The following is a 27,459-nucleotide window of genomic DNA, read 5'->3' as shown; positions in this document are numbered from 1 at the left end:
ATCCCTTGTGGCACTCCTCTGACTGCTTGCCTAGCTATCTTACTATATGCGGAGACTGCTGGGCCCTGGGAGGTGTCTCGGTCAGACTGGCAGCTGCCTGCATCTTCCCCCACAAATCCCGTCACAGGGTCAAACTGCAAACCTGCAAATCAGCACGGACATTTTAAGAATGGACAGAATCCAACGGAGAGTTTCTCTTGGCAGCTGATGGAACCCCACAAAATTGCCTTCAGACTATTGAATCCGTTTTATTTCTAATTAAAATAGATGCTAACTTCCTTCCTTACAGTACGTTTGCTCAAATATTGACATATCTTCTGCTAAACACTTAACTATACATAGCTAAATACATACGCAGGCACGTATATACCTATGCATATATACATACATATACACACTTGAAATTCATTTTCATTCTTTATCAGGGCTCCCTCAAAACAATAAAAGATGACCTTTGACAAACTACTTACAGCCCCATCTCATCATTTCTGGGTTTTTCTTATTCTGATACTAGTGGTTATGCCTTCCAGAGGCCTGCTTCAGGTGTGGACTGGATTTTACCTTGTGTTATTTTCATTGGCAAAACCAGAACGACGCTGTACCTCCCTCCATTCTCCCCAAATTGGAAAACAGAAGGAAAAATAAATCTCTCCGAATGTGCTATCTTAATACCACAACGATGACCGTTTTTGTTCATTTTTTTCCAGTATAATTTGTAGACTGCTTTGTTTCACTTAACATTATTTCGTAAGTGTTTTTCTATGATACTAAATAATCTCTATAATTATCCTTTTAATGGCCGCCCAGAGTGAATGTAAACCATAATTTACTTAACTGTTTACCTATTGTTAGCCATTTAGTTGCTTCCATTTTTCACTTATTTAAGTTGGAATGCACGTTTTCATATCAGCCATTAATTTAAAGCAGCATGCAGAGATGGTTCTCCGTCACTAATCTAAAAATGCAAGGTTTATGTATTTACAACTCACATTTGATTATGAAATTTAATTTGAGGGTAATTAAGACATTTATATTCCAGACAGCTCGACATCTAGCTCTCTCGAGCCAAACAGGCACAACCATGACTAGCCATTTTCACCTCAAGAGAGCACAGTCCAGTGAATTCTAAAACACAATTTTCTTATGAAAAATAAACTTTATGAACTCCTGCTGCTTTACAGCCAAGAGATCAGCTCCCCAAACCAGAGTCCATGGTTCTCTAGGGTGACCCAGCTAAGGCAAGCCATCATGAAGAATCCTCTTGCAGCTTCATGCTCAGTCCAGAATTCAAGGCAACATTCACTCAGTGCTCCAACACCCACTGTGTTACCGGAACTACCTGGATGTCCTTGCCTAACCAGCACCCAGATACACTGTGGGAACAAGACAAGGACATTGCTCAGATGAGTTTCAGTTGTTTGATGTTTTCAAGTTTATCATGGATCACTTCAAGTTACAGAGTTCCTTGAGCAGGGGTAGTGGGTTAGGGCATGTGATTCCAACGGATTCAGCTGTTTCAATGGGTGTGGCCCACTAGCCTTGTCACTCTGAGCAAGTTGCAAAAAAATCCCAAAATCGTGTGCCTCAGTTTCTCAATCTGCAGTACGAGGATATCAATAGTGGCTGCCTTGTAAGGATATGATGAGGATCAAATCTAGAGAACACAACTGCTATGCATAGGGGAATGGTGACATTTGATTAGCACATAGGAGCACTTAACTGCATGCTTACTGAATGTTAATGCTACACTGTAACGTATGTACATTCACTTGCTGAATAAATGCATGAAGGAATGATGAATGAAGTAGTGTGGGAGAAGGTTCCACTTGTCTTAGGGACAGTCCTCTGTAGAATGCCCCATTTCCTTTCATAACAAAATCATTTTCTTAATGGTAATCACTGTAAGCCTTACCCTCCACCCCCAATAAAGAGCAAATGAACACCCCAAAAAGATGTGTCCACCTTAGTAATTCTTAATGTCCAGAAATTCAATCTTAAAGCTTTAGAAAATGTCATCCAGCCGTCAGAAAGAACTCATAACCTCATTTGAAGCCAAAATAAACCAGCCACAAAAATTCCTTGGTGTTTTCCCTATCAGAGAATAAGAACAACTCAATTACTATTACTGTTTTTTTTTAAGTCAGCAATAACAAACTAAAGTGATTAAAAATCCTAAGTATTACCATCATTTTTTTACTAACAACGAAATGATTTTTATGTACCAGCAACTCTCTATAAAACAGAGAAGAGCTTAGAATTTTTTATTATTATTTGGCCACCAGCAATTAATTCTTCTGATTTGTTGTATTAGTTTGATGGTTGCGTCCAAGACCTAGAATATTTCTTACCCCAGCCAACTGATGTAAGAAAATTATTTCAGTGCAGTCCCTGGCAAATGGTGATGATGAATAGCATGGCAGGACAAACTTATTCAGACACACATTTTTCAGAAGTAGCAGGGAAAAGGCTGAAAAATTACTAGTAAATTGCTTTTTGTAAAAATGCTCTCTCTTTCAAATTTTCCCTAGTATGAAGGTCTTCTGCAGAATGATGGCACAATACATTCTGACATACCTGGACAACAAAGGCAGTTAAAGAATGAATAGGAGATCAGAGTGAAGGTTAAGATTTAATTTTCTTATTCCACCCCCACTGCCACCCATACTGTCCCCCACACCAAGCTGTCTTGTGTGCATCTGTTTAACCTGCTGGGATAAGAATCTCTAAAAGCCATCGATGCTTTCTCCTGAGCAGGCACGCCTTGTCCCTCCTTCCACCTATCATCTAGCCATCCCAAACGGAGCCAAGATATTGGTGCATCTCCAGTCTGTTTCTTGCCTTTTCTCTCCTCTAAAACTGCCCAGTTTTTCAAGTTTCAAATTGCAGCAATCTCCAAATACCCCCAGCACCTAGTAAAGCACCAAGGACTTCCTTTGCTGTCTACGCAAGCCTCACCTTGAATTCAGGACACACTATAGGATAATCAAACAAGAGCCCGAGGCATCCAGAGGTGCAAGGGCTAATGCAGTGGTTCTCTGCCAGGCAAGACTCTGCTCCCAGGCTCATCTGGTAATGGCTGGAGACATTTCTAGTTGTCACACTGGGAGGGAGCGGTGCTACTTCTTCAGTGGGGAGAAGCCAAGGACTGCTGACCACCCTGCACCGCACAGCACAGCCCCTCCAACAGCAAATGATCCATCCTGAAATACCAGTAGTGCCAGGATTTAGAAACTCTGGTCCCATCTAAATCAAATGCTGCAGAGATTGTTTTTTGTTGTTCTTACACATGATTACCTGTTAGTTGTTCACAGCATAATGTATGAAGAATTTGATTCCTTCACTCTTTCATCCAGTGAACAGCAGTGGAGGCCAGCAAGGTGACAGGACCAGGCTGGCCTGAGACATAGAGGTCATTTTAATAGAGGGCCAGTCATGTCACTTACTTGTAGATGGTGGCTGTGAAGTTGTCTCTTCTTCCCCCTTACGGAACCACTGTGCACCTCGGCCTGTCATGCTAACTCAGTAAGGGCTAAGGATGTGGGGAGGGGTCATGCCTCTGTCTGTTGGACGGCTGGGTCTATGAGAACAGCATGGATTCAGCGGTCCACTAAAGTAGGGTCCTGCTCCTGCCTGCGCTGCTTATTTCCTGTGTGACACTGAAAAATGACGCAACATCTCTGAACCCTAGTATCCTCCTTGAAATGGGAAGTGTAGCCTTGACCTTCAGGAACATTTGTAAGCAAGGCATTCTGTATGTGAACGAACAGAGCATCTGGCACTCGAACCACCTCACTCCAGAAGCAGTGGCCATGCTGCGCATGTCATAGTTCTTGTGGCATTTTCCAATGAGTGCTGCCACAGGTCTCTGGGCTGGTTTTTCAGACACCCCCAGGACAGGGCACAAGGTCGGCAGCCGGGCTGGGGGCAATGTGGACGAAGTCTGTTTTTGTGCAGCTCTCACGGGCCCATGTCCATGACCTTGCCTCTCTGGGCACTCAGCTCCAGCCACTCGGGCCCTGTACACCCCGGTGCCTTCCGTTTGACTGTTTTCTTCTCAAACACAAGGGGGGCAAAAGGCGAAGCCTCACTCACAAACAACATACTTAACTCTATTTTCTTGCTTTAAGTGCAACCATCAAATAAGTTCTTCCATGTGCAATAAACAGCTGTGAATCTGCCTAATAAAGTGAAGGCATTTTACCCCACTGGTATTCCCCGAGAGGAGTCACTGGCCACCTGCATCTTTTTAGCTGCATTTAATAATTCAGCCCAGGATGAATTTGCATGATTAACATAAAGCCTCATAGTTTTATTTGCTTTCAGAATTTAAGTACTGAAACCACCACCATTGTTTTCATTTTCGGAGGTTGTGATCACAACACAAAACTTGATTCTAGAATGAGTAATTTCTTTTTTTTTTAAGAATTATTTTCCAGTACCACTCTCCATGGAATAAAAAGAGTTGCAAACATGGCCTTTGTAGATGCAGGGAAACCCACGTTCCTTTTAGGGCTGATGTTAACCCATGAGAAGCGACCACCCCTCGACGACTTCTCCTTTACGGTTCCCACCCAGGAGCACGGCCAACTCTCCCACGGAATCCATAACGGCTCACGCAAATAGATTTCTTTCCGTTCCTCCTCGGAGGGCTCTCCACATTTATCTGCTCGAGACGTAGCAGCTCCAGTAAGTCTTTAAAACAGCAGCTCTCCCAGATTCCAGCAATAGATTAATGACGTCATCCTCAAAAAATAGTCAAAACGCAAACCAAATAAGTAGCACTTGGTAAACCATCTGCCTAAGAAGGGGAGTCACGCGTGTGAAAAGATAATTTGCAAAGCAGAAGAGGCAGCATCATTGGGTTTCTTGATGAATGTAGTAAAACAGGTTTGTCTAATGGGGAAACATGCATTACTATCAAAAGAAAAAGCGAGTGTATCTCACCTGGAAAAGCAAGCAGGCTTTAATATCTGAGAAGCATTTCAAGCTGTGCTGCCAGCGACTCTCAGCCCGTGTGATTTTCCTTAACATAAAGGCCGACCTCACCTGCTTAAATATAATTAGGAAACAGGCAGTCGTCGTGGTGGCTAAAAGTTTGTGCGGCCGGTGCTTGCGTGTGTATTTCTGTCCCACTGACACCTCTGTTGCTGTTTCTGAATGCAGGAACCATGGTCAGTAAGGACACCGGCAAATGCATACTCACAACGTCGGAGAGTGAAGTGGAACCCGCCGCCTGCCTGGCCCTGGAGATGAAATACGCCCTGGACCCCAATCGGCAGATTAAAAAACGGAACAAAGCCCTGCAGGTGCGGTTTAAGGATATCTGCGAGGCACAGAATGAGCAGAGGGACACACAGCTGTCCTCGGGCCAGCTGGGGGAGAAGCGGGAGGCCAAGTCTGTGTCCTGCAGAGCAGCCTACCGCAAATATATGACAGTGCCCGCACGCAGGTCCATCCCCAACGTCACCAAGAGCACAGGCGTGCAGACCTCGCCTGACCTTAAGAAGTGTTACCAGACGTTCCCTCTGGACCGCAAAAAGGGGAACCTCAAAAGCCTCCCAGCTGCAGATCCCTTTAAAAGCCAAAACAATGGGTTTCTAACAGATGCGAAAGAGAAGAACGAGGCTGGGCCCATGGAGGAGGCCCGGCCATGTGGCGCAGGGCGGGTGCACAAGACCACAGCCTTGGTTTTCCATTCTAACGAACACATGAACACAGCGGACCAGCCTTTGGGGGTCAACTGCACAGAGCCCTGTAAAAGCCCGGAGCCGCTCAGCTATGGAGAAGCTGCGCTCCAAAACTCCACTCGGCCTCCATCCGAAGAGCCCGATTACCAGCTGCTCGGGAGGGCCAAGCAGGACCGGGGGAGGCCAAACTCCGAGGAGCCCGCTCCACCTGCCCTCAGGAGGGTGTTTAAAACGGAGGTTGCCACCGTTTACACACCTGCCCTCAGTGCCATGGCCCCCGAGCCTGGTTTGTCAAACTCTGCAGCCGCCAGCCAGTGGTCACTCTGCCCGGCAGATGATGAGCGGAGGAGAGCCACACATCTCAACGGGCTCCAGGTGCCCTCGGAAACTGCCCTGGCCTGCTCACCCCCGATGCAGTGCCTGTCCCCCGAATGTAGTGAGCAGCCCTCGCAGACTCACACCCCGCCAGGGCTGGGGAACCAGCCTAGTCCCACAGCGGTTGCTGCAGGTGAAGAATGCCAACAAATCGTGCCTCATACGGAAGTGGTCGACCTCAAAGCACAACTTCAGATGATGGAGAACTTGATCAGTTCAAGCCAAGAAACCATCAAAGTGCTCTTGGGGGTCATTCAGGAGTTGGAAAAAGGAGAGGCCCATCGGGAAGGGTATGTATGTTCACCCATGTCTTAGGAAGCTATGCAGGCTCAACACCGCAGAGTCCATCTGTAGCCCCAAACCCAAGTCTGTAATGAGACTAAAGCCAGCATTTCCGTAAACAGGTCATAGTCTAAGGGTGTGGTGAGCTCCAAGGGGTCGCAGATTATTTTATGATACTAGACGTCACTGCATCCTGCACGATACGCTTTCTGGTTAATGTTCATCTTTCTGGCCTTGAATTCAAACCATACCTATGCTTAGAATGAGTTGACAGATCTTTCCTTTTATTCTGCTAGGGCTAAAGGTTTATGATATTGATAATGTATAACAACATATGCCAGTCCAATATATCTATTCTAAATAAGAATAGAATCATATTAGGAAGAGAAGAGGCCACAGGCCTCTTAGGAATCGTATTAGGAAGAGAAAGGAAATTTCATGTGACATTTGGAAAAGTAAATGCTGACTTGCTTATAATAAATAATTGAAATAATATTGGTATTCAGGACTGTACAAGGCTTTACATCATAGACAGTGTGTTTTCCATTCTGTACCTGGAACTCAAAGAAGCAATGGGCATCGTGAGACCAGTCCTGACTGTATATGATTAGGAGACAGATGCCCTTCCCCACGGGCTGCCCTATGTGTCCAGTGGGGCTGCAGAAAGAATGATACTAACTTCACGGCCAATACTTTTATTGCGTTGATAAGACCATCTTGCACTTCATCTTTTGAAGTTTAAACTGTGCAGCAGCATCTTTAAAAACAAATGACCTAAAGGTGGGGCTTTAGTTCTTGAGCTCCCCAGTGCGGAAGCCTCCTACAGGCCAGCATGTGCTCAGCTGATACAAAGCAGCCTGTTCTACTCTGGGTCCGGGGGTTATCAGACTTCGCCTGGATTGCCGAGACCTCTCTTGCCCATTGCCCCTTGAAAGTGTCTGTGTTCCTGCCAGCCTGTGTACTGGAGGTGACATCGGAGGCAGCGCCCTGTTGCCTCATGTGATGTGCACTCTTCACTCTGTGAGCCCTGAGCCCTGGGTTTAGCAAGCTAGAAGCCAATCTGAAATAAGCCAAGTAATGTATTTCCAGGAGAGAAAACCACCTGGGCACAAAGTTTCCTTAAGAGGATTGCTGTGGCTGAGTTAGACAGTTTGCTGACTGCAAAGAATGGGGAGGAAACACCTCCTGCCTTAAGGTGGAGGCTGAGGCGAAAGGCCCAGCTCCAGCAGTGGAGAGGCTGGGGCAGGTCCTGCCCTGGCCTCTGGCTGCTCCAGCTTGGTGCAGGAGGCCTGTCTACAACTTGATGCTCTTAAGCAAAAAGAATTGCCAGCCAAATGTACAAAAATCTTAACAGTAGATTCATAGGTAATCTAACACCATATAATATTTCCAAAAGGCCGTGTTCAATCTTGGGTTTACATCTCCATTTTCATCCCATTTCCATCAGTACAGATCCAAAAGCAACACTCATCGGGGGTGGGGTGGGGGAGACCAGTGATTTACTGATCAGTAGTCCACATTCCTGCAAAAAAATTAAAAGGTCAAACAGTGACCCAGTCACTGACGTTGATATAGTTGGTAGTGAATTAAACCAGACAGCAAAAGAGAAAGATGCCAACATCTTTGGTGAAATAAAGTTCACCAAATGGTGTAAAATGAAATATGTACACTAATGTGCATACTCACAGGGGTGTGTGCCCAAAGAAGAACCTGAGAGGGCTGAACACCCACGAACACAAGAAAGGAAAACCGTACGATATACGGGAGCGCCTTCTTACACTCCTCTTAGAACAAGTATGGAAGATTGCTTTAAATAAGATCCTCAGGGTTCTCTGAGATGCCATCCATCTAGCAGTGTGGTTCTAAGTTTACTAAGACATGTCTGGGTAGGAATCTGGCACTGAGGGCTTGGGCAAGGGCTGTATGTCTCTGTGCCTTCTTTCTTCACCTGTAAGTTGAGATCACTGTCTGTCCTGCAGACGGGATGGAATGACATGGGGTGACCTTCTAATGTGTTCAGCCTAGTAGTGGCAGGTGTGTCTGAATGGGTAGATGTCCGCTAGTGGCATGAGTGTCGATCTTGCTGGCCAGCAATGCTGGAGCAGGGGTCTGGGGAGGACTCAGTGGTCTTGTGGACGTCCAATGTGATGAATGCATCCCCTATATGCCCGGCACACAGGCTGCCACACAAGACTGTCCCTGAAACTCTGGAGCTGCTCTATCCAATACAGTGGCCACTAGCTGCACGTGGCTATTGAAATTCAAACTCAATGACAATTGAAACTTCACAGTCACAGCAGTCACATTTCAAATGCTCGACAGCCACATACATAAGACAGTGCAGCTACGGCACATTTCCATCATCACGAAATGTCCTTCACTCCGGTATCCCAGAACATGGCACAGTGCCTGGTTCTTAAGCATCTGAGGACTTGGGCACCTTAAATCAAGACAAAGGATGGTTTTACTTTAAAATCAATCCTAGTTCAGTTGCTGCCAGCACAAGCTCACGGTGGAAGGTAGAAAGGCAGGTCTCTGCTGTGTTCCTGGGAACGTTCACTTCCTCCTCTCTCTCAGAGCCCTCTGGACTCAGATAGCAAAGAATCAAGTGCCACCTTATGGGCTCCAAAATTCAAGGCCACCTTATGGGGCCCCCTCTTGCTCAATGCCCCAGGGTCGTTAATTTGGCTGAAATTCAAATTTCCCACCCGTCTTCTCCATGTCAGAACATAGGAGAGGACTGCAGCCTCAGAGACAGGCAGATAAGATGCAAACTCATTCTCCATCCCTTCCCAGACCCTGGGTACAGCACAGAGTCCCAGGAGTGACAGCTGTGAGCAGTGGCAGCCAGCACTGCGCTGGGACATCTGGAACAACAGGCTCTAGAGGGAAGGGAAGTAGCATCTGCTGATTTCCATGGTGTAAATACTGCTACCGTGGCCAATTTCAATCTCATGAAATCCTAAAAGTGTAACACTCTGCTCCACTGAGCACCCAACCAATACCTTGAAGGGCAAGTTCTAGGACTTCAGAACGAGGGATTCACAGGGCTTACTTTATGTACCAGATCTGAACTGGGAAGTAGGTATTTTAGTTGCATCTCATGGTTTAAAAAAACAAAAAAAAAAAACAAAAAAAACAGGTAAATGCACTCTGCTTTGTGTACACTGATACATAGTTATTATATGATAGGACAATGAACTCAAATGACCAAGTTAAAATATCAGTGGAGGCCGGGCACGGTGGATCATGCCTGTAATCCCAGCACTTTGGGAGGCCAAGGCGAGTGGATCACTTGAGGTCAGGAGTTTGAGACCAGTCTGGCCAACATGGTGAAATCCCGTCTCTACTAAAAAATATAAACATTAGTCGGGCGTGGTGGCGGGCACCTGTAATCCTAGCTCCTCCAGAGGCTGAGGCAGGAGAATTGCTTGAACCCGGGAGGTGGAGGTTGCAGTGGGCCAAGATCACGCCACTGCACTCCAGCCTGGGCAACAGAGCGAGACTCCATCTCAAAAAAATAAAAATCAATGGAACTTTTCTTGGAAAATATTCTAAAGCGTACAAATCAGGTGCTGGAGAACACTCTTGAAACTGGCGGAAGTCAGTTCCTCTCCCCACTTGCCACCCCAATAAAGCATACAGGGGCTTCCAACAGAATTTTATCTGCATTCAGAAGAGTCCTAGTGAGGGCAGGCACCTCAGAGCCCATGAGTTTGAATGCAAGTGACAAATCTTGCCCCCACATTTCCACACTATGCTTAAGGTCTGACCTGGCCCAAAGGGGCCATGGGCCTGCTCCTTGGGAAGCCAGTACTCTTTGAATCCCGCTGATGGCCCTGGGCAATGTATGTTTCTTAGAACATGTTTATTGTAAAATCTCTTTAATAGGACTTCTTTTCACTATTGAGTTTGTCAGGCAAGTGCTTCCTTGTCGTTCTTAACCTGTGCAGGAATTTCTGTGTCACTGGCTACAACCGCTTTCAGTAGCTTCCAAATTATTTTTCGTAAGAGACTCTCCTTCATTATTTTCATTTGCTTATGTAGATTTCCAAATGGCTTCGGCAGAGAATGTTTATGGCTGAGACAGGTTAACCTCTGTGAGCTTCAATTTTGTCTGAAATCAACTAGGGGTGGTAGACACTGAAATACGGTATCTACAAAGCTCCCACTTATAACCAGCACACAGTTGGCGCTGAATAAAGGACATATCCTGTTACGAGCATTTCAGTGGGATGAATTCTGCAAGTAGGTTAGATGTGCAAAAAGTATGCAAACTCACGCCTTTTAGTCCCTTGTAAAACACTGAGGCAATTCACTAAAATCACTCTGCTGTATGCAGTGCGGGCTTGCATGAATGCCGAGAATTATCCTGCTTATTTCAGAGCTCTTAGTATTATGCTTGTGTCTTCCGGGGAAGTTCAGGGTCACACAGGCTACCTAAATAAGTCACTAATGGGAGTCACTGAAGGCTTAGAACAAGGCAAATGGGACAGTGGATTTAAAAAACCCAATCAATTATTAGAACAGTGCTAATTCCCTGTAGCAGCTATGGGATTCCTGGGCAGGAGATCCTCAGACCAGTGGGGTGTAGGTCTTGGCGGCGCGTTGGGTAAACTCACCAGCAACTACAGTGTGGCAACCCCGACAGCGCTCTTTGCCTCTTAGATTTCCTACACCAAACATTTAGTCTCTTGAAGTGTCCATTGGCTGGTGACAGCCTAATGATACTCTGCTATTTGGAGAAGACCAGAAATGATCGTGAGAAGCTTTACTTGAGGATATCAAGCACATGATCAGAATCTGTCACTGCCCAGAGTGAAGCAGATTCTTCTACGGGCCAGGCCTCCCTCAGCATTTGCCGGGTGTTACCTGCAGGCTTGGGGTAGGGGAAGAGAGCAAGAGGACCCCAGGCCCTTAAACATGACCAGCAGGTAGTGATAAGACCCTGAGGCTTCGGGGCTTGAGCAAAGGCAAGAGCATGATTAAAAACAGAAAATCCTAAGTGACACACCAACCCAAAGAGTCTAGTACCTTGCAGGAAGGGTGGCAAACCCAGTCATTTATCACCTCCCATCATCCCTGCCACCCCATCATGGGGGCAGTTCCCTGTCAGCAGGGGTTCTGTTCATCCTCATTGAGAAAGGGTGGTTTCTTGGTGGTGTGAGGCCAGCTCTCCCGAGTCTCGGGCACACAGTGGTAAAAAAAGAAGCTAAAGGAACCTCCTGAGTTCAGGGGATCTGTGAGGGTGCCGTTTACGGTGGTGTTCAAGACAAGGGAGAGAGGAAGAAAGATCTGAGGGATGGAACGAGTTAATACAGACAAAGTGTGGTATCCTGTACCAAGGTTTGCTCAACTTTACCAAAAAAAAATGAATAGCCAACAAGTAATGGAAGGTCATGTGCACATACACATACTTAAGAAGTAAGGACTTAGTCTCATGGACATCTGTGTTTACTGCAGGGGCTCAGGGTCAGCTCCTACATGGCAGAGGTCAGCAAACTTTTCTGCAAAGGGCCAAATAGTAAATACATATTGACAGCCAGTCTTTGTCACAATGATTCAACTCTGCCATTGTATCCTGAAAGCACCCACAGAGAATCTGTATGAATGGGCATACTTGTGTTCCAATAAAACTTTATTTACAAAAACAGGTGGTAGCCAGATTTGGGCCACAGGCCATAGGTTATGGACTCCTGATATATGGTTTGTAAATACAGGGACCACATTCATACAGCTAAAAATGTTCAGGCCAGAATATGGGTGCAGGCAGTCCAAGGTGTGTGACTGCCAAGCACACCGGCCTATCATTCATTCACACATTTAGAAGGTTTCTGCCAAACATCACTGAAGTGATGGACACTGTGCCAGGCAATGAGGGGATGTGAGAGTCAAAGGAATTCGGGCCCAGCCTTTGAGGGGTTCACAGTTCATCGGCATTCAGGCTGTTCAAATAGACGCTTAATTGTTCATCAGCCCATACAACCTGGGTTCCTGCTTTGGAACTCTGTGTGTGTATGATACACATATACCTAATATGTATGTACAATGTATATGACAGCATCTCTTGGAAACATGAAAAAGGTCTCATTCTCCCAGCAGCAGGAATAAAAAGCCATCACAGAACATGTTTGTGTGATGTGACTTGCGTTAACCTAGATATTGATGCTAGATGGGCAGAAATGATACACTTGCTGTATCTTATGTCCTCATATTGACAAATCACTCAGAATCAGAGAGACCTGTCAGGGGATAAGAAATCTCTGCATTTGCTCTAATTACCTATGCCCAAACAGAATAAATACTGCATCACAATTACAGAGGAAGCATAAGGGGACTATTTAAGTTACAGAGCAGAAAGAACCCACATGGAAAATTGTGCACCGCTGCAGCAGCTGTGCATAAACGCTGAGGAATCACGAAGGTGTGGGCTTAGAGTCTGATTTCCTGGCTTCCCAGGCTCACCCCTCCAAGAGCCAAGGGGAAAGCTGGGCACAGTGAGGTGATCCCATCCCAATTTGGCTGTGCACTCTCTAGCAGGATGATTAGGTTGTTCTTGCCAAAACCTACCCACTTAATAGAGATCGAAGTCTTCCACCTGGTTAGCTGGGAATGGCCCAATTTTGAGGAGAGGAGGTGGGTGACATTAGATGGTCTCTCAACAGCCTCTGCAGTCCTGAAAACGATCTTGTGGCTCTTCTCTGGAATACTGAGTGCTGTGTTCCCTGGCTCTGGCCAGATGCATCACAGAAAAGCAGGGCATTGTGAGCAGCAGAGAGAAAGCAGCGCTGAGCCGAGATCAGAAGCAAAAAGGTTGTTGCTGCCAAATGCTCTCCTGTGCCTTAGCTCTCCCTATTTGAATGGCATGGAAATGTCAGCACTTCATTTTCCAATATTCTTGATAAATCAGCTTCGATGTCTCTCTCCACATTTATCATAACCCAAAACATTTTAAATCATTCCAGCCAGCTGGCTGAGGTCAGCCTCCCATGCACTTGGTTCTTCCATTTTTCCAGAGTGAGATTCAGGAGAGGGATAGGGTGGGGTGACCAGGCTCTCCACTCTGCAGGTCCTGAGATGCTGACCTTCCCTCTCCTGACCTGCGTGCACAGGCTTATTAACCCCTCTGGACCTCAGCTTTTCTCTGTAACAGACAGCTGAGAATACCCGCCTCTTGGGCTTCTCTTGGAGATGAAATGAATTATGGACAAAGAGGGTCTCAGTCCTCAGGCTATGTTTGCACTCAGTAAGTTACTCCCTTCGAGGTTACTTTGCTACTGGGAAGCAACCCTCCAAGTGCTAAGATTCAAGGAGGTGAAGCCAGGGGAGGAGCTTGAACACAGGGAAGAGATTTTCTTGCTTTATTTTACAGGGTGGTGTATTTTGGGGATGGGGGGTGGTGGTGAGGATCACTAAATGGAGACATGAAGCTTTGTCTTGGTGGTTTCCAGAGAAAAGGACAGGACCAGTTCATTTGGTGTCACAGGCAGGGGAGCTGATGTAGCATCAGGAGACCTGGATTTTGTTCTAGTTCATCCTGGCCTGGCCTCTGAGCTACATTTTTTGATATGAAAGGAACATGGTCCAAATAAGAGGAGAGGCCCTAGAGGCTCCTTTCTGCTCCAAGAACATATTCTATAGAGATGTCTGAGAACATCACAATTTCAGCCACTGCCTTATAATACTCATAAAAGTTTCGGGGGCGGGGCGGAACCTCGCTGCAGATCTCCATCAATAAAAGTGTGCAATGATCCCACTGTTCTGTTTTCTTTTTCCTCTTGACACTTCATCAATTCCTTATCTCTCCCAGTACTACAAATGCTAGAGTTGGTCTCTGTCCTGCAAGGTTGCAATCCTTTGAATTGTTTTCAGGGAAGCCATTTTCTTTTCTTTTTCTGTTGAAACTAATGGCTTTTATTTATTTGCAATAGAATATTCAAGTTCGAAACCCCAAATATAAGTTATCGTTTCTTTGAGATTTTGAAATGGGAAGCACATTTCATATTCTTTCTGTCATTTTCTTCATTTAATTCACAGGGTCACAGCAAGCCTTTTTTTATAGCTTATATTTATATAACTTTGTAAACACTACTTTTAAGTTCTTAAAAAATAATAAGGCTTTCCATCTCTAATATGAAAAATAAAGCAAAATATATTTGTAAGAATATAAAACACATTTCAAATTCTTGCTTTGGGCTTCATGTAGGTATCACACATACATGAAAATGTAATTTAAATAATCTTCCTGTGCAGAATGCCAAAATAGATTTCAAATACCTCCTCAGCCTTTTAAGTTGGTAGGTGAATAAAAGCCTCACCACCGAGCCACTAGGCAATCCAGACAGCCCATTTGCAGATAAAATGAGCAATTCAAGGCATGGCATGAACATTTATGGAATTTATGGATTTGTGTCCCAGAATTTGGATTTAAAAAAAAATGAAATGCAAGTTCTAATTTTCAAATAATTTTAAAAACTCCATGCAATTCCTGCTAAGCTATGCAAAAATGGTTTGAGCTCTATTTCCCACTGGAGCTGAGGGAGCGTTCTAGTGAAATGAGAATCCCCATACAGGCGACCTACAGAGGTCACCTATTTTGGGCACCTACAATGTGCCAGCCATTTGGTATTATCTTCTTTAATCTTTAGAGTAACAGTCCAAGGTGGGAATGCCCTCCATGAGGAAGCTAGCTAGAGCTTGGATATGCTCAGTACCTTCTCCAAGGTCAAAAAGCTGGTAAGACATGTTAATGCCAGAATTCACATCTGGGCTGTCAGACCGGCCCACTCATCTTCTCTCTCCCCTGAAAATGGGGAACCAACATGAACTAATGAAAATGCAGGCATTTTTTGGGCCGGGTGCGGTGGCTCACGCCTGTAATCCCAGCACTTTGGGAGGCCGAGGTGGGTGGATCACGAGGTCAGGAGATCGAGACCATCCTGCCTAACACGTGAAACCCTGTCTCTACTAAAAATAAAAAAAAATTAGCGGGGCGTGGTGGCAGGCACCTGTAGTCCCAGCTACTTGGGAGGCTGAGGCAGGAGAATGGAGTGAGCCCGGGAGGCAGAGCTTGCAGTGAGCCGAGATTGTGCCCCTGCACTCCAGCCTGCGCTACAGAGCGAGACTCCGTCTCAGAAAATAAATAAATAAATAAATAAATAAATAAATAAATAAATAAATAAGAAAATGCAGGCATTTTTTAAATTTTTTAATTTTTTTGCTAATGCAAGTCTGGATTTTCCCTTTTACTTGAAAAGGCTACAGAAGCTCCTACCCTTCCAGGCCTGGTAGGGTTCATGCCAATTCATCTTCTGGAGAAAGCATCTTTCCGGTGCTAGAGACAGCAGAGATCCCTCCATTGAGAGGGTCCCATAAATGAAGTGTATTGGGAAGGATCCTCATTAACAGGAATCCTTAACAGGATTCCTCTCTGTGAATCATTAACAGGAATCCTCTCTGTGAAGTAATTTCAGACAAATCAAGGCCACTGATCTTTAAGTCCAGGGATCTGGGTGCCAGGATGCAACGTCTCTCCTTGAGGAACCTGCCTGGGAACCCAGTTCACAGGCCATTTGTAATATCAGTGGTCCTTCAGAGGACCGTCACATGCCTGTCTGGCTCTTCCTTCCTCATATTGATGTCCACATCCATGTGAACAACAAACATTTGATACTGCATTGTTTGCAATACAATATAAAAATAAACCTTAAAGATAGGCTGGAAAGAACATTCATGAAAATTGAGATCCTGGGGGAAAAAATGATCTAACAATGAGAATCCTTTAACCAAAAAGGCAGTGAAGTTTTTTCTATCAGTATGTCATTGCTTACAGCACTAGGTTATCCCCCTAGAAGAGTCTCATAACTGGACATCAAGAAATTTATAAATGATCACACCAAAATTTCAAGATTTTAGTCTTTGGCAACAAGAGCTCTGAAACATTTGTTTAAAAAGCAAATGCAAGGTCAGGCTTTTGAAACAAAGCACTAAAGCTCCAAGATGTATAAGTTCTCATTAAACATTGCTAACTAAGCTTGATCTAAAAACACACATCAAAAGAAATTAAAGATAAAAGACTCTGTGGATATTTACCATCAGAACCACTGGCAAAAACTGACAACATTAATGCTTTCAAATTCGAACCTCTGTGACGGTACAAGAGCTGAAGAAATAGGGGAGTCCTGAAGGAAAATTTGGTTTAATACAGTATACTCACATTCTTATTTTCATTCTAGTTTGATAGCCAGTGCCACCAAAATTCATTTTCATTAATTTTCAATAAATTATAGCTTGAGCTTTATCTCTCCTCCAGGAAAATAAGTTAATCAACTCGGCCTCAGCTGGAAAAAGTTGTTTTCCTTATTAATAGCTGCTCCTGGTGCCTTCTGGACCAAATGACTTGTTTGTATCATTGTCATCATTTTGCAACTTAGTATTTCTCTGACTGCATGAATGAAGGAAGGAAAATGTAAGCTTTGCCCTGTTTATAATATAGCCAGGCAGTCCACACACAAAATAATAATTACTAGCTTTCCTGATATTTATGTTATGATTTTATATTATGAAAATATGATTAAAAGGCACTAAAGCTAAAAAATAAAAAGTCCTGCCTTAATAATAGTGTTCATCTCTGTATTTGTCTCTGTCCAAATCTGCAATAATAATGTCTATAAAATACTGATGCATTCCATTTTCTTCATCATGCATGATGGCTCTGTGAAAAAGGAAGCATACAAGTTGCTGGGACACGGCTACAGAGAGGAGCAACAAAAACAAGGAGGCACGGCCGGGCGCAGTGGCTCATGCCTGTAATCCCAACACTCTGGGAGGCCGAGGCGGGTGGATCACCTGAGGTCAGGAGTTTGAGACCAGCCTGGCCAACATGGTGAAATCCCGTGTCTACTAAAAATACAAAAATTAGTGGGGTGTGGTGGCGGGCACCTGTAATCTCAGCTGCTCAAGAGGCTGAGGGAGGAGAATCACTTGAACCTGGGAGGTGGAGTTTGCAGTGAGCCCAGATCGCACCTCTGCACTCCAGCCTGGGTGACAGAGCAGGACTCTGTCTCAAAAAAAAAAAAAAAAAAAAAAAAAAAAGGAGGCAAATGACAGGGAAGACAAAGGGCCAAGGGAGAAAGAGAGGAGAGGGAGCCCGGCTGACCCCTGCATCCCCTGGGATGCCACGCAGGTTGGAATCTCCCTGCTAACTGTGATGCTTTGCCACGATCCACCAGCATTGTTACCCTTTAATTCTTGATAATGAAAACAAGCATTAAAAGCTTCCCTAACAGCCAGAGCCTCCCCAGAATTATAGTGTCACCACATCTGGGGAGCTGCGAGGCCAATAAAAGTTAATTTGTCCACACCATCGAAAGAAAGCCACTGAGTTCATTAAGGGTGTTTCTTCCTGGAACACATCCACCAGGATTGCTTCAGGGCAAAAAAAAAAAAAAGAAGCCTTTATCCAGACACGGAAGTGGGCCTGGTTTAGGTGCAAGACCAAGCTATTTATTTTCAAAACTGGGTGTCGGAAGCAGAAGACGACTGGACTGATCTTTTTTCTACTTGTTTGAGGAAATTTAAAATGGGCTAATATGAATACTATTTAGACAGACACATTACAAAATTGTGAGAGTCCTATTTTCCTTTTCAGAAGCAAAAGGGTATGTTATCAGTTCACCCAAAAGGGCACTCACACAGACTCCTCATTCATTCACTCATTCATTCATTCACTCAAGCATTATTCAAAAAATATTTCTCGGTCATCTACTCTACTTCTGGCCCTGAGGTGGGCACTGAAAGTTCGCCCACCCGGGAACAGACAAAAACCTCTGCCCACATCGTGCTGACCTTCTCGTGGAGGGAGACAGGGAAAGCGAAATAGCTACAGCTCCCGGTATACTCCATGGCGATAAATGTGGTGGAGAAGTCTCAAGCAGGGAGGGAGGGAGAGGTGGGAAGGAAACTGACTTTCACTGGACATGAAACGACCAGGCATTGCTGATGCACCTCAAGCCCCGATCTGCAGAAGTCACCAAGCTATCAGCTAGGATTGTGAAGAGGAACAAAGACATGTTCCCAGCCAGCAAAATGCCCAGTCCCATAGGACAGAGAAAGTGCATCTGATCATCAGATTCCACAGTGGCATGGTCTGCAAGAGAGCCACAAACAAGGTGCTGGGAGTGCTGCACTGAGGATGTGCTGTGCTGTCCGGGAGGGAAGAGAGAAGCCGGGCCTGGACCAAGGATGCAGGTTTGCATGCGGGTTAGAACAGTCCCATGGAAGGAGTGCTACTGTTCAGGGTTATGTGACTCTGCTTCCTTAACCCATCAAGAATTCCTTCATTTTGGAAACAAAGGTCTTCTGGATTTTAAGTGTCTGGGGGCGAGACCTGTGTTTTATTCTTCCAAGCAACTGTTCCCCAGCACAGGCCATGCACAGTGCTGACGCACAGCAAGCCCCTGATGAACTGGGACTGGCAGGCCTGGGGAGGCCGGCTCGTTATGTCGGCTCCTTTGTAGCAAAGTCCGTTAAGGTCTATGATTAGAACACTAAGTAGAAATAACTAGGCTTGTTGAAAATTATCCTGACATGTTAAATGAGACCACATGGAGTTTACATGTACAGGTGATCCTTCCAGGGTTTAAATCTCGATTCCTGGCTTTAGGGGAATGGGATGTGTGTGATTCTGAGAACTTTGCCCTACCATGGAAAAAAAGTAAGGTAAAGAGAAATGGGATGAAGACAGACCCACCTCAACTTCTGAATGAGCTGTGCTCCAAACATCATTGCTAAGTAATTTGTGTTGAGGTTGCCAGGGTAGCCCTCAAAATCCTTTAATCTATATGGAGATTCAGCATTAGAATGCTATCAGATCTAACTATCATGTTCTTAGAGAGATATTACTTCCAGGTTCTCACATGGGATGACAAAACTAGATCTCCCTTAAAGTAATCAATTGGGACACAACTGTATACAAGAAACACTATAGAAAATGCATGTTCATATTCAGGGAGATTACATGGGTGTCTGAAAAAGAAGTATTTGCCCTTCCCCAGAAAGACATTCTAGACAAATGGAGAATACTGAGAGCTAATGGGATCAGCCTTACCACCTGACATACATCTGCAGGCGAAAGAGCTGGAGAAAAGAGAAACCAATCAGACAAAATCAAATTGCATTAACGTTCTCGAAACCCATGAGTGGTGGTTATATTAAAGTAACTCTACCACAGACACTGCTTGTCCCATCATCAACGTCCTGAGCAGAAAACATGGGAGACAGTTTTCCAGAGTTTTACTTAACTGTCAGGAAAAAGCTGCTAAGTTTCTCTGGAACAGGGGTCAATCCAACCCCCATAGATCTGAGACAAAGACACCTTCTCAATTATATTTTTCATGTGCTCATTCATTCATCATTCCATGTACCCACAGATCTTTCTTGCCATCTCCTCTGTGACTGGCGAACAAAGAAAGATTAGCCTGCCATGACAACATGGCAAGACAGGTGTTCTGGCAGAGGAAATGGAGCAGAGGTGAGGAGAGTGGGGGAGAGCCAGCCAAAGGGTCCGTAAAGAACAGCTGCTCCAGCAGAACTCTCAAAAGGTGGCAGCCGGGCAGCTGGAGAGGTGTCAACACTCAACCCTGTTCGACATCCCAAAAGCAGGGGAGAACAGAGGCAGTACTCCAAACAGCCTTGCCAGTATGGAGGGTCACAATTTGTGCTCTTCAAATTGCAACTTCAGTTTTTACCACTAACAACTTACTTTGTCTACTTGGAGATCCAAGGCCAGCAAGGATCTCATAACTGCTCAGCCTAACTTTAGCAAGTTGGATGCTGGCTGACAGATGGGTCCTATCAGCTACTGGGAAAAAGGGAACAGACAAACCATCACCAAAAGCCAGTACCGCCTTTGACTGACGAAGGGGTGATCTTGGGAGTTGGTTACGAAAATCAACTTCATATTCTTTTAGCAACCATAAATTGGCTGTTCCCTCAAATTCTAGCATTTAACAGCTCAAATGCTAAGACAATGTACTTGCGTTTCCATGAGTATATGGTGAAGTCTAAATCCACTTTAGCTGTAAACAGCTGACATCTAAAATTAAGTACATGTCCAGGGCACAATCTGGCAAACTCCTGGTGAGACCTTAGATTCAGAAACAAGCCAAATCTACTGCTCAGAGTGGCTCTCAAACATAGGAGGGAATCACTGAAAACAAGTGCCTTTACTACTTTTTGAAACTTAATTTCTCCCAGCAATAGTGGTGGTATCATTTTATGCCTCTAATTAATGTCACTTTGAGACTATTGAGTGAAAAAGCCCTTCAAGATGCTGACATAAATGATGGCTTAGTTATCGAGAAGAGACAGCTAGTGCACAAACCTGGGTAAGAATGCAGAAGAAAAAAACGATTGTTGCATCCAGTAAGAAAACTGAAAGAACAAGAGAGATCAAACTTAAGAGAATAAATTAACGGCAAACACATTTTCTTTGAGAGCAGAGACCATGCCTTTTTTATATCTGCAACCACCACCATCTCTAGCTAAGGTCCATACAGGTAAACCTAGGATACAGCCTCTGAATTGATTCAGTGTGACAATTGCCATACCCTATGTAATGACCATTTTGAAGACCACACTTAGAAGGTCATGCTTTGATTTCAGCATTATCCAACGTGCTGCTCCCTGACATGCTAGAAGCTCTGAACTTGCTGAAAATTAACAAGTCATTTAAAAGAGCAGCAAATCAACAACTGGGTCACTTGCCCTCCCCTGCACTGTGTACTGAACACATCTTCCAGGGAGGGGCCCACAGCATGCTGCTGAACTCTGCAACCAGACCAGGCACACACAAATGCCCCATCCAGTCACCCAGGAATGTGAGAAGAGAACTTTCCATTGAGAATTTAAGATCTTATGAAGGAAATAGTGTTGTGGGACTATGGCAGTAAAAACAGCACATTTACATCAATCCAATAACCCAATACTAGTACTGTAATTACTATTAGGTACTGTAAAATTAGTTTCCACTTGCTAACCATCCCTCTAGGAGATGCTTGTCACTTTCTCGGTCTTTGCTTCTAATGACAGCACAGTGAGAGACATTTTTTTTTTTTTCTTTCCTGACCTTTTAACCAAACAATTCATGTTTTGTTATGATTGCCTCAGAGTTGTTAGTCCTGCCTCTCAGGCCCTATCTTCAAGGTCTCAGAGACACTAAGCAGAGCTTGGATATGTGGCCGGGAAGAAAGCTTGCAGTGACCTTTCTCTGACATTTCTCAACACCCTTTCCTAACACCCAGGGCCCTGCTGACTTAGATCTCCCTGTGGTGTCAGCATGAAAGAGCAGATGCCGTCCAGCCCTCCCACGCCCTGCTCCTCGGAGTCCCTGCCGCCCAGGACGTGGCCATGGTGCGGCTCTCAGGCTGAGGCCGGCAGCCACCCTCCTCCTTTATCGTTCCTGCAGTGGTGTCACAAAAACTGCAGCACCAGCTCTGCCGTGGGCCTGCCCTTCTTTGTTTCTTTTCAAATGTCTACCCGTGATGCCCTCTTTTGCCAATGGTCCATAAAAGGAATAACTGAAAACACGTATACCCCAAATTGTCACCAGTTTTTAAAATAAATATACAAAGGTGCATATATTCCCTCTTTTGCTATTGGTCCAAAAAGGATTAACTGAAGACCTGCATGCCCCGAATTGTCACTACTTTTTAAAATAAATTTACAAAGGTGTGTGTGTGTGTGTATTTACACACAAAAAAATTCAGGTATGTTATATACTTGTAAGTATACAAGTATATATATGTATTTATACATTCAGGAATTGCTGATAGTAACAACTGAAGAATTAGAGCCGATTATTATAAAGGTATAAGGTAGCTAGAGAAACTGGGGAACTGCATGCTGAGCTAAACCTGAGAGGTCCAGGCCATTACAGAGAGGTAGCCCTGACTAGAGCTCCACGCTGTGTTCTGTAAGCCAAGTTTATTTTCCTTTCTTTAAAGTAGAGCAAAGTCCTGTGAAGAAAGGTGGTTCACTACAAAACAGAAATGTAAATGACTCAAAAACTGGACTCCACAAAAACCACCTTGTAAAACTGGCTTGTCTAGATCCCTTCTGTTTCTGACAGAGCATCACCTTCTCTTTCATGCACTGTCGCAGAGTCTATGTTCTTATAGCTTCCCTATTAACAGTTCATGTCCAGGCTCCTCTAACAGGCAAGCCTACCTTGACCAAGGAGTGTTCAAAAGGCATCAAGCAAGGAGAGGTCCAGGGTCCCCAAATTGGTCCCTGGGATAAAACCCAGTTCTAGAAGGATGGGAGGCTAGAGGGTCAACAGAACAGAAAACAAAAGCACCAAAAAAAGAGAGCTCCTTGGACTTTTAACACTGTCCCTGGTGCTGAATGCGATGTTTTCCAAGCTATATGCATTGTTAAGAGAATACTTACAACTAACTGCCATGGGACGATACATAGTGAATGCCACAAAATCCATATTTACAATGAACATGCTTATCATTAGCACCCAAAGGAGTTCATATGGGGAGAAAAATGAAGACTAGAACTTTTCACAATTTATACTTGTCAGGGTTTTTGTCCACACTCAGTTGGAATTCTTTAAATAGATAAATGTGTTATTCTGGACTTATGAAAATACAAATATGGACTCTATGACTTAGCTACATCAACATTCACTGAACGCCCAGAAGGTACCAGGTATTGTATCACGCATGGAGTTACAAGCCTATGTATATATAATACAGGCTCCTCAAAGCAAAAGGGAAGAGTGCTTTACAAAGGTAGCAATTAATCTGCAAGACAGAAAATTTATAATTTGTGATCCAAATGTTCTTCCGCTGCAGGTTTTACATCAATAACCTAAGCTTTCTCCTCTCTAAACTTCTAATCTACAAAAGATCTCCAGCCCTACTGTCACTGGAGAAGAATCTGCTCTAGCAGTTTAAAGTTTTTAGATTGTTCTTCCTTATGGCAATGGCAATATAGAGAATCATTCAAAGTACTGTTTTCTGATGTGTTTCCAAGTTGAGAAGGAAAAAATAGGGAAATTCCATAACAGCACTCTGTGTTCCCTGTCCTGTAGAAATAACTTATCTGTTTCATCTCTATTTGGTGAACATATTCAGATGCTGCAGCCCAATTATTAATGTGACCATAAAATTATCAGTGAAGCCAAACCCTACAGCTTGGAAGCTTCAAGGACAATTGGATGGATTATCAAAGCAATAAGCACAATGGATTACATAGTTTTAAGCCCTCTATTGAGAACACTCTCGTGCTTAATAGAATTTTAGCAGGCATACCCTGATTGACATCAGCTGCTGGCAGCCGCCTGTGAATTAACCACATGACAAGGTCAACACTTTAAATTTTATTCACAAAGTAATCTCCTGCTGACATTCATGGACTCCAAACAATTGATTCCTTTAAACAAAAGGAAGATCCTAAACAAAACTTAAACAAAACCTCACCTTCACGGTAATGAGGTCCTAAAAATAATTCTCACACATGGGAGAAACATACATATATTTAGAAATTGACAGACCACCCACTGTTTTCAACTAGCTAAAAAAAGAATGACCACAGATATGTCTCCAAACAAAGAAAACATAATGACTCCTTTGGTTCTTACCAACAAACGTCAGCCAAACCATGCCATTTTCTCAGGAATTGGTGAATTGGGCTGGGTTGTAAATAAAAGAAGCAAGAGAAAGAAAATTGAGTGAAAATGATGTTATAGAAGGAGAGGATTGAGAGTAAAAGTCAAGAAGTGTTTCCATGTCATTCAACCACCTGTAAGAAAAACTATAGTGGCTTCCCATTCAACTTAAAATAATGCCCAAAGGGCCTCTCATTTTATACACATGTCCTCATCTCTCCCCACTCTCACCTGCTGCATCTATTCCAGCAGCACTGGCCTTTTTTTCTGACTTGCAAACAGAGGAACATCATTCCCACTGCAGGATATTAACACGTGATGGTCTTTGTGTTTGCAACATCCAACCCTGGATCAACAGATGACTGACTGCTTTTTCATTACCATCCAGGTCTCACTAAAAATGTCACCTCCTTAGAGTTCATTCCAGGCCAAAATACTGCTTCACAACACTTCCTTAACACTCAGCAGTATCAAAAATTAACCGTTTGCTCATTTATGCATTTATGTTGCCCTTCTGCCACTCCCATGCCACTGTGAGCTTTGTGAAGACAAGGACTCCATCTTATTCGCAAATGTCTCCTGTAGAGCCAGAAAAATGTTTCACACTTAGTATGTACTTAATAACTATTTGCTTACTGACTGTAATGGAGGAATATGTGCTTTCTACAATGTGACTGCAGTAAAGTCTTTTCAGGAAGGGCTTTGGAAGAGCAATATCTCGGGCCAGGCATGGTGGCGCACGCCTGTAATCCCAACACTTTGGGAGGCCGAGGGGGGAAGATCACTTGAGGTTGGGAGTTCAAGACCAGCCTGACCAACATAGAGAAACCCCGTCTCTACTAAAAATACAAAATTAGCCGGGCGTGGTGGCGTATGCCTGTAATCCCAGCTACTCAGTAGGCTGAGGCAGGAGAATCGCTTGAACCCAGGAGGCAGAGGTTGTGGTGAGCCCAGATTGTGCCCATTGCACGCCAGCCTGGGCAACAAGAGCGAAACTCAGTCTCAAAAAAAAAAAGAAGAAGAAGAAAAAGAGAAAAGAAAAGTAAAGAAAACAGAAGAAAAGATTCAGAAAAGCAATTTCTTACTGAAGTACTCCAAGGTCCTGGAAGATTCCTCTTGTACATTTCAGGTGCCTGAAGCCTTTGTCCTCTCATTGTCAGGTTCATTGCCTATCCCAAGCTGCCAATTACATGTAGTGCAGAACACCAGCCCCAGCGTACAAGCAAGGTGACAGGGAGCATCAGAAGCCTGGGGCCTAAGAATAATGAGATCCTGGACCTGAAGTGTGACTGTATGCTCCTCTGTAAGTGAGGCTAGCATAATTAGAAGGCTCAGGGCTCTAATGCAAGTGAGGCACTGGGAAACTTGGACACTGGGCAAGGAAGGAGTGTTGATGTTGATGAGGCTTGATAGACATTTCCCCTGAGGTTTAGGGCAGGAAGGTTCTATAAGCTTAGAATTCACACTTTCCTATGAGCACAAAAACAGTGCCTTCAGAAAACTGTAAATATCCCTGGTTTCGCCCACTGTAAGAACCTAAAATTTGGATATGACTAGCACATATAGACAAGTACTAGGTACTTTCTCCTGACTGCTGGCTTATACCCACTAGCACAACACAATAGTAGAGCAGTACCTCATCTGCCACCCAAGCCAACAGTTTAACAGTTTAACAACACATTCAGTGGACCGTGCCATTGCCAGCACCTGAGCTCAAGGATGGCACTGACTTCACTGTGCAAAATGACCTTGGTCAGCACTGAGCTTAGAGCCAAGCTCCAGTAGAATTAGCTGATGGAGAAAGGCTGTAAGTCTATATAGGGCAAGAGAGAAGGGAAAAGGGTGATGTCATGATGTGGAAGAGCCTTGCCATAGGGTGGACAAATCTGGAGCCAGGTGGGAAGGTGCAGGAGGAATGCATTCTTGGGGCTTGCCATGAGAAGGAAAGGAGTAAGGACTAAAAATTCACCGTGTCTGGTGAGGAACAAGGGGAGGGGATAAGGCACAGGCTGTTCATCCCCCTCTCTCCTGACAAAGCCAACGGGAGAATGGAATGGCCTGCTGTGGGGTTCCAAAGGCGCCTAATGTGGGAGGTGATGATGGAAAGACGATAGAGACAGCCATACTGTAATTCCAATTCCGGTTGAAATATGATGAATCACAGAAAGTGCCTGGCAACACTTTGGAGCAGAATATGGTCACTTGATCAACAAACTGCACAGAACCATGAGGTCACGTCTGAGTTTTGCAAGCCCACTGAGACAATCATGGCATGTAGCAGACAATCCTTTTGTCAAATGTTGATGTAACAGAAAATATAATGAGGAAAACAAAAGTTATTTTCAATTTAAAACCCATGATGCAGAGAAGTTTACATAGCAAAGGGGATAAAAAGTACTGACTAGCAATGTTGACAGAAGACCTTCTGTGCACACTGTTACTCTGGTGAGTAGCTCTGTACGTGGAAATTTGCCCCCAGAGTGTTTATAAGCTAATTCAGATGGGAGCTTTTCTCCTGCCACAAATTTAACATTCCGGTTATCATGTCTGTGCCTGGACACAAAATAATATCCAGAAAATACACATCTGCATGTTAAAAATGTCAGAGAGGAAAGGCTGGATAAAATAGGAGAAACTGTGAAAGCACAAAACACTCCCCAGCTGTTCCTAGGTGGCTGGACCAAGAAATAGCCAAGGCAACTCCAGCCTGGTCCAGAAAATTCTCAACCCTTTATGTTTATACAACCTTCAACAATATACTACAGAAAGACCCCAAGGTCATTATTATTAATTTTTTAATTAGGGGGGAGAATTAGCAACCTCCCCTACAAAGGCCAAAATCTGCCTGGCCTCGGGGGTCTGACAGAACTGACCAGAGAATAAAGCCAGGGAAAGTAACCCAGAAGTTATGGCAATGGGAGTAAGACATTCTAACATAAGGCTTGGCATTTTCTTCTCTAAAGAGCCAGAGAGTAAATGTTCAGGGATTTGCAGACCAAGAGGCAAAACTGAGGATACTAGAAATAGGTATTTTCATAAAAACTTTCACCATTTTATTGTCAAAAGTAAAAACTTTATTCATGGACACTGAAATTTGAATTTCAGATCATTTCCATGTGTCACAAATATTATATGCTTTCAATTTTTTTTCAAGTGCTTAAAAATGTAAAATCCATTCTTAGTTTGCTGGACAAAACCAGGCCCCAGCGGGATTTGGCCTGCAGGCTGCACTCTGCCAGTCCCGGTTGTAGCAGGACAGGCGGGGGTAGAGCAAACATAAGCCATGGAGTCAGCATATGTGTATATGGTTGGTTTTTCCTCAGAGTTTCTTTAAAACACCATAAGTCTGCATTGAAACATCCCACATTCCCTGTGCTTATAACAAAATCATATTATTTACTTCATCCAGGAGCTTATGTTCACTTCTAAATTTAATTT

At 44.2% G+C, this 27,459-nt stretch overlaps 2 protein-coding genes across 4 annotated transcripts in view; one reads left to right on the top strand and one right to left on the bottom strand.

The window, feature by feature from the left end:
- DOCK1 (dedicator of cytokinesis 1) overlaps positions 1-27,459 on the bottom strand; it is a 565,813-nt gene that overhangs the window by 279,813 nt on the left and 258,541 nt on the right. The window lies entirely within an intron of this gene.
- The window catches only part of INSYN2A (inhibitory synaptic factor 2A), a 67,153-nt gene that overhangs the window by 14,982 nt on the left and 24,712 nt on the right, over positions 1-27,459 (top strand). For both annotated transcript variants that reach the window (XM_055353894.2, XM_055353893.2), the window contains exon 2: positions 5,164-6,352. In XM_055353894.2, the coding sequence (XP_055209869.1) occupies positions 5,169-6,352 (1,184 nt within the window). In that variant the 5' untranslated portion in view covers positions 5,164-5,168. The remainder of the gene's footprint in view (positions 1-5,163; positions 6,353-27,459) is intronic.

The sequence above is a fragment of the Gorilla gorilla genome, chromosome 8, assembly GCF_029281585.2.
Source record: "Gorilla gorilla gorilla isolate KB3781 chromosome 8, NHGRI_mGorGor1-v2.1_pri, whole genome shotgun sequence".
In the NCBI taxonomy this organism is placed as follows: domain Eukaryota; kingdom Metazoa; phylum Chordata; class Mammalia; order Primates; family Hominidae; genus Gorilla; species Gorilla gorilla.
This window is presented reverse-complemented; position numbering and strand designations above follow the sequence as displayed.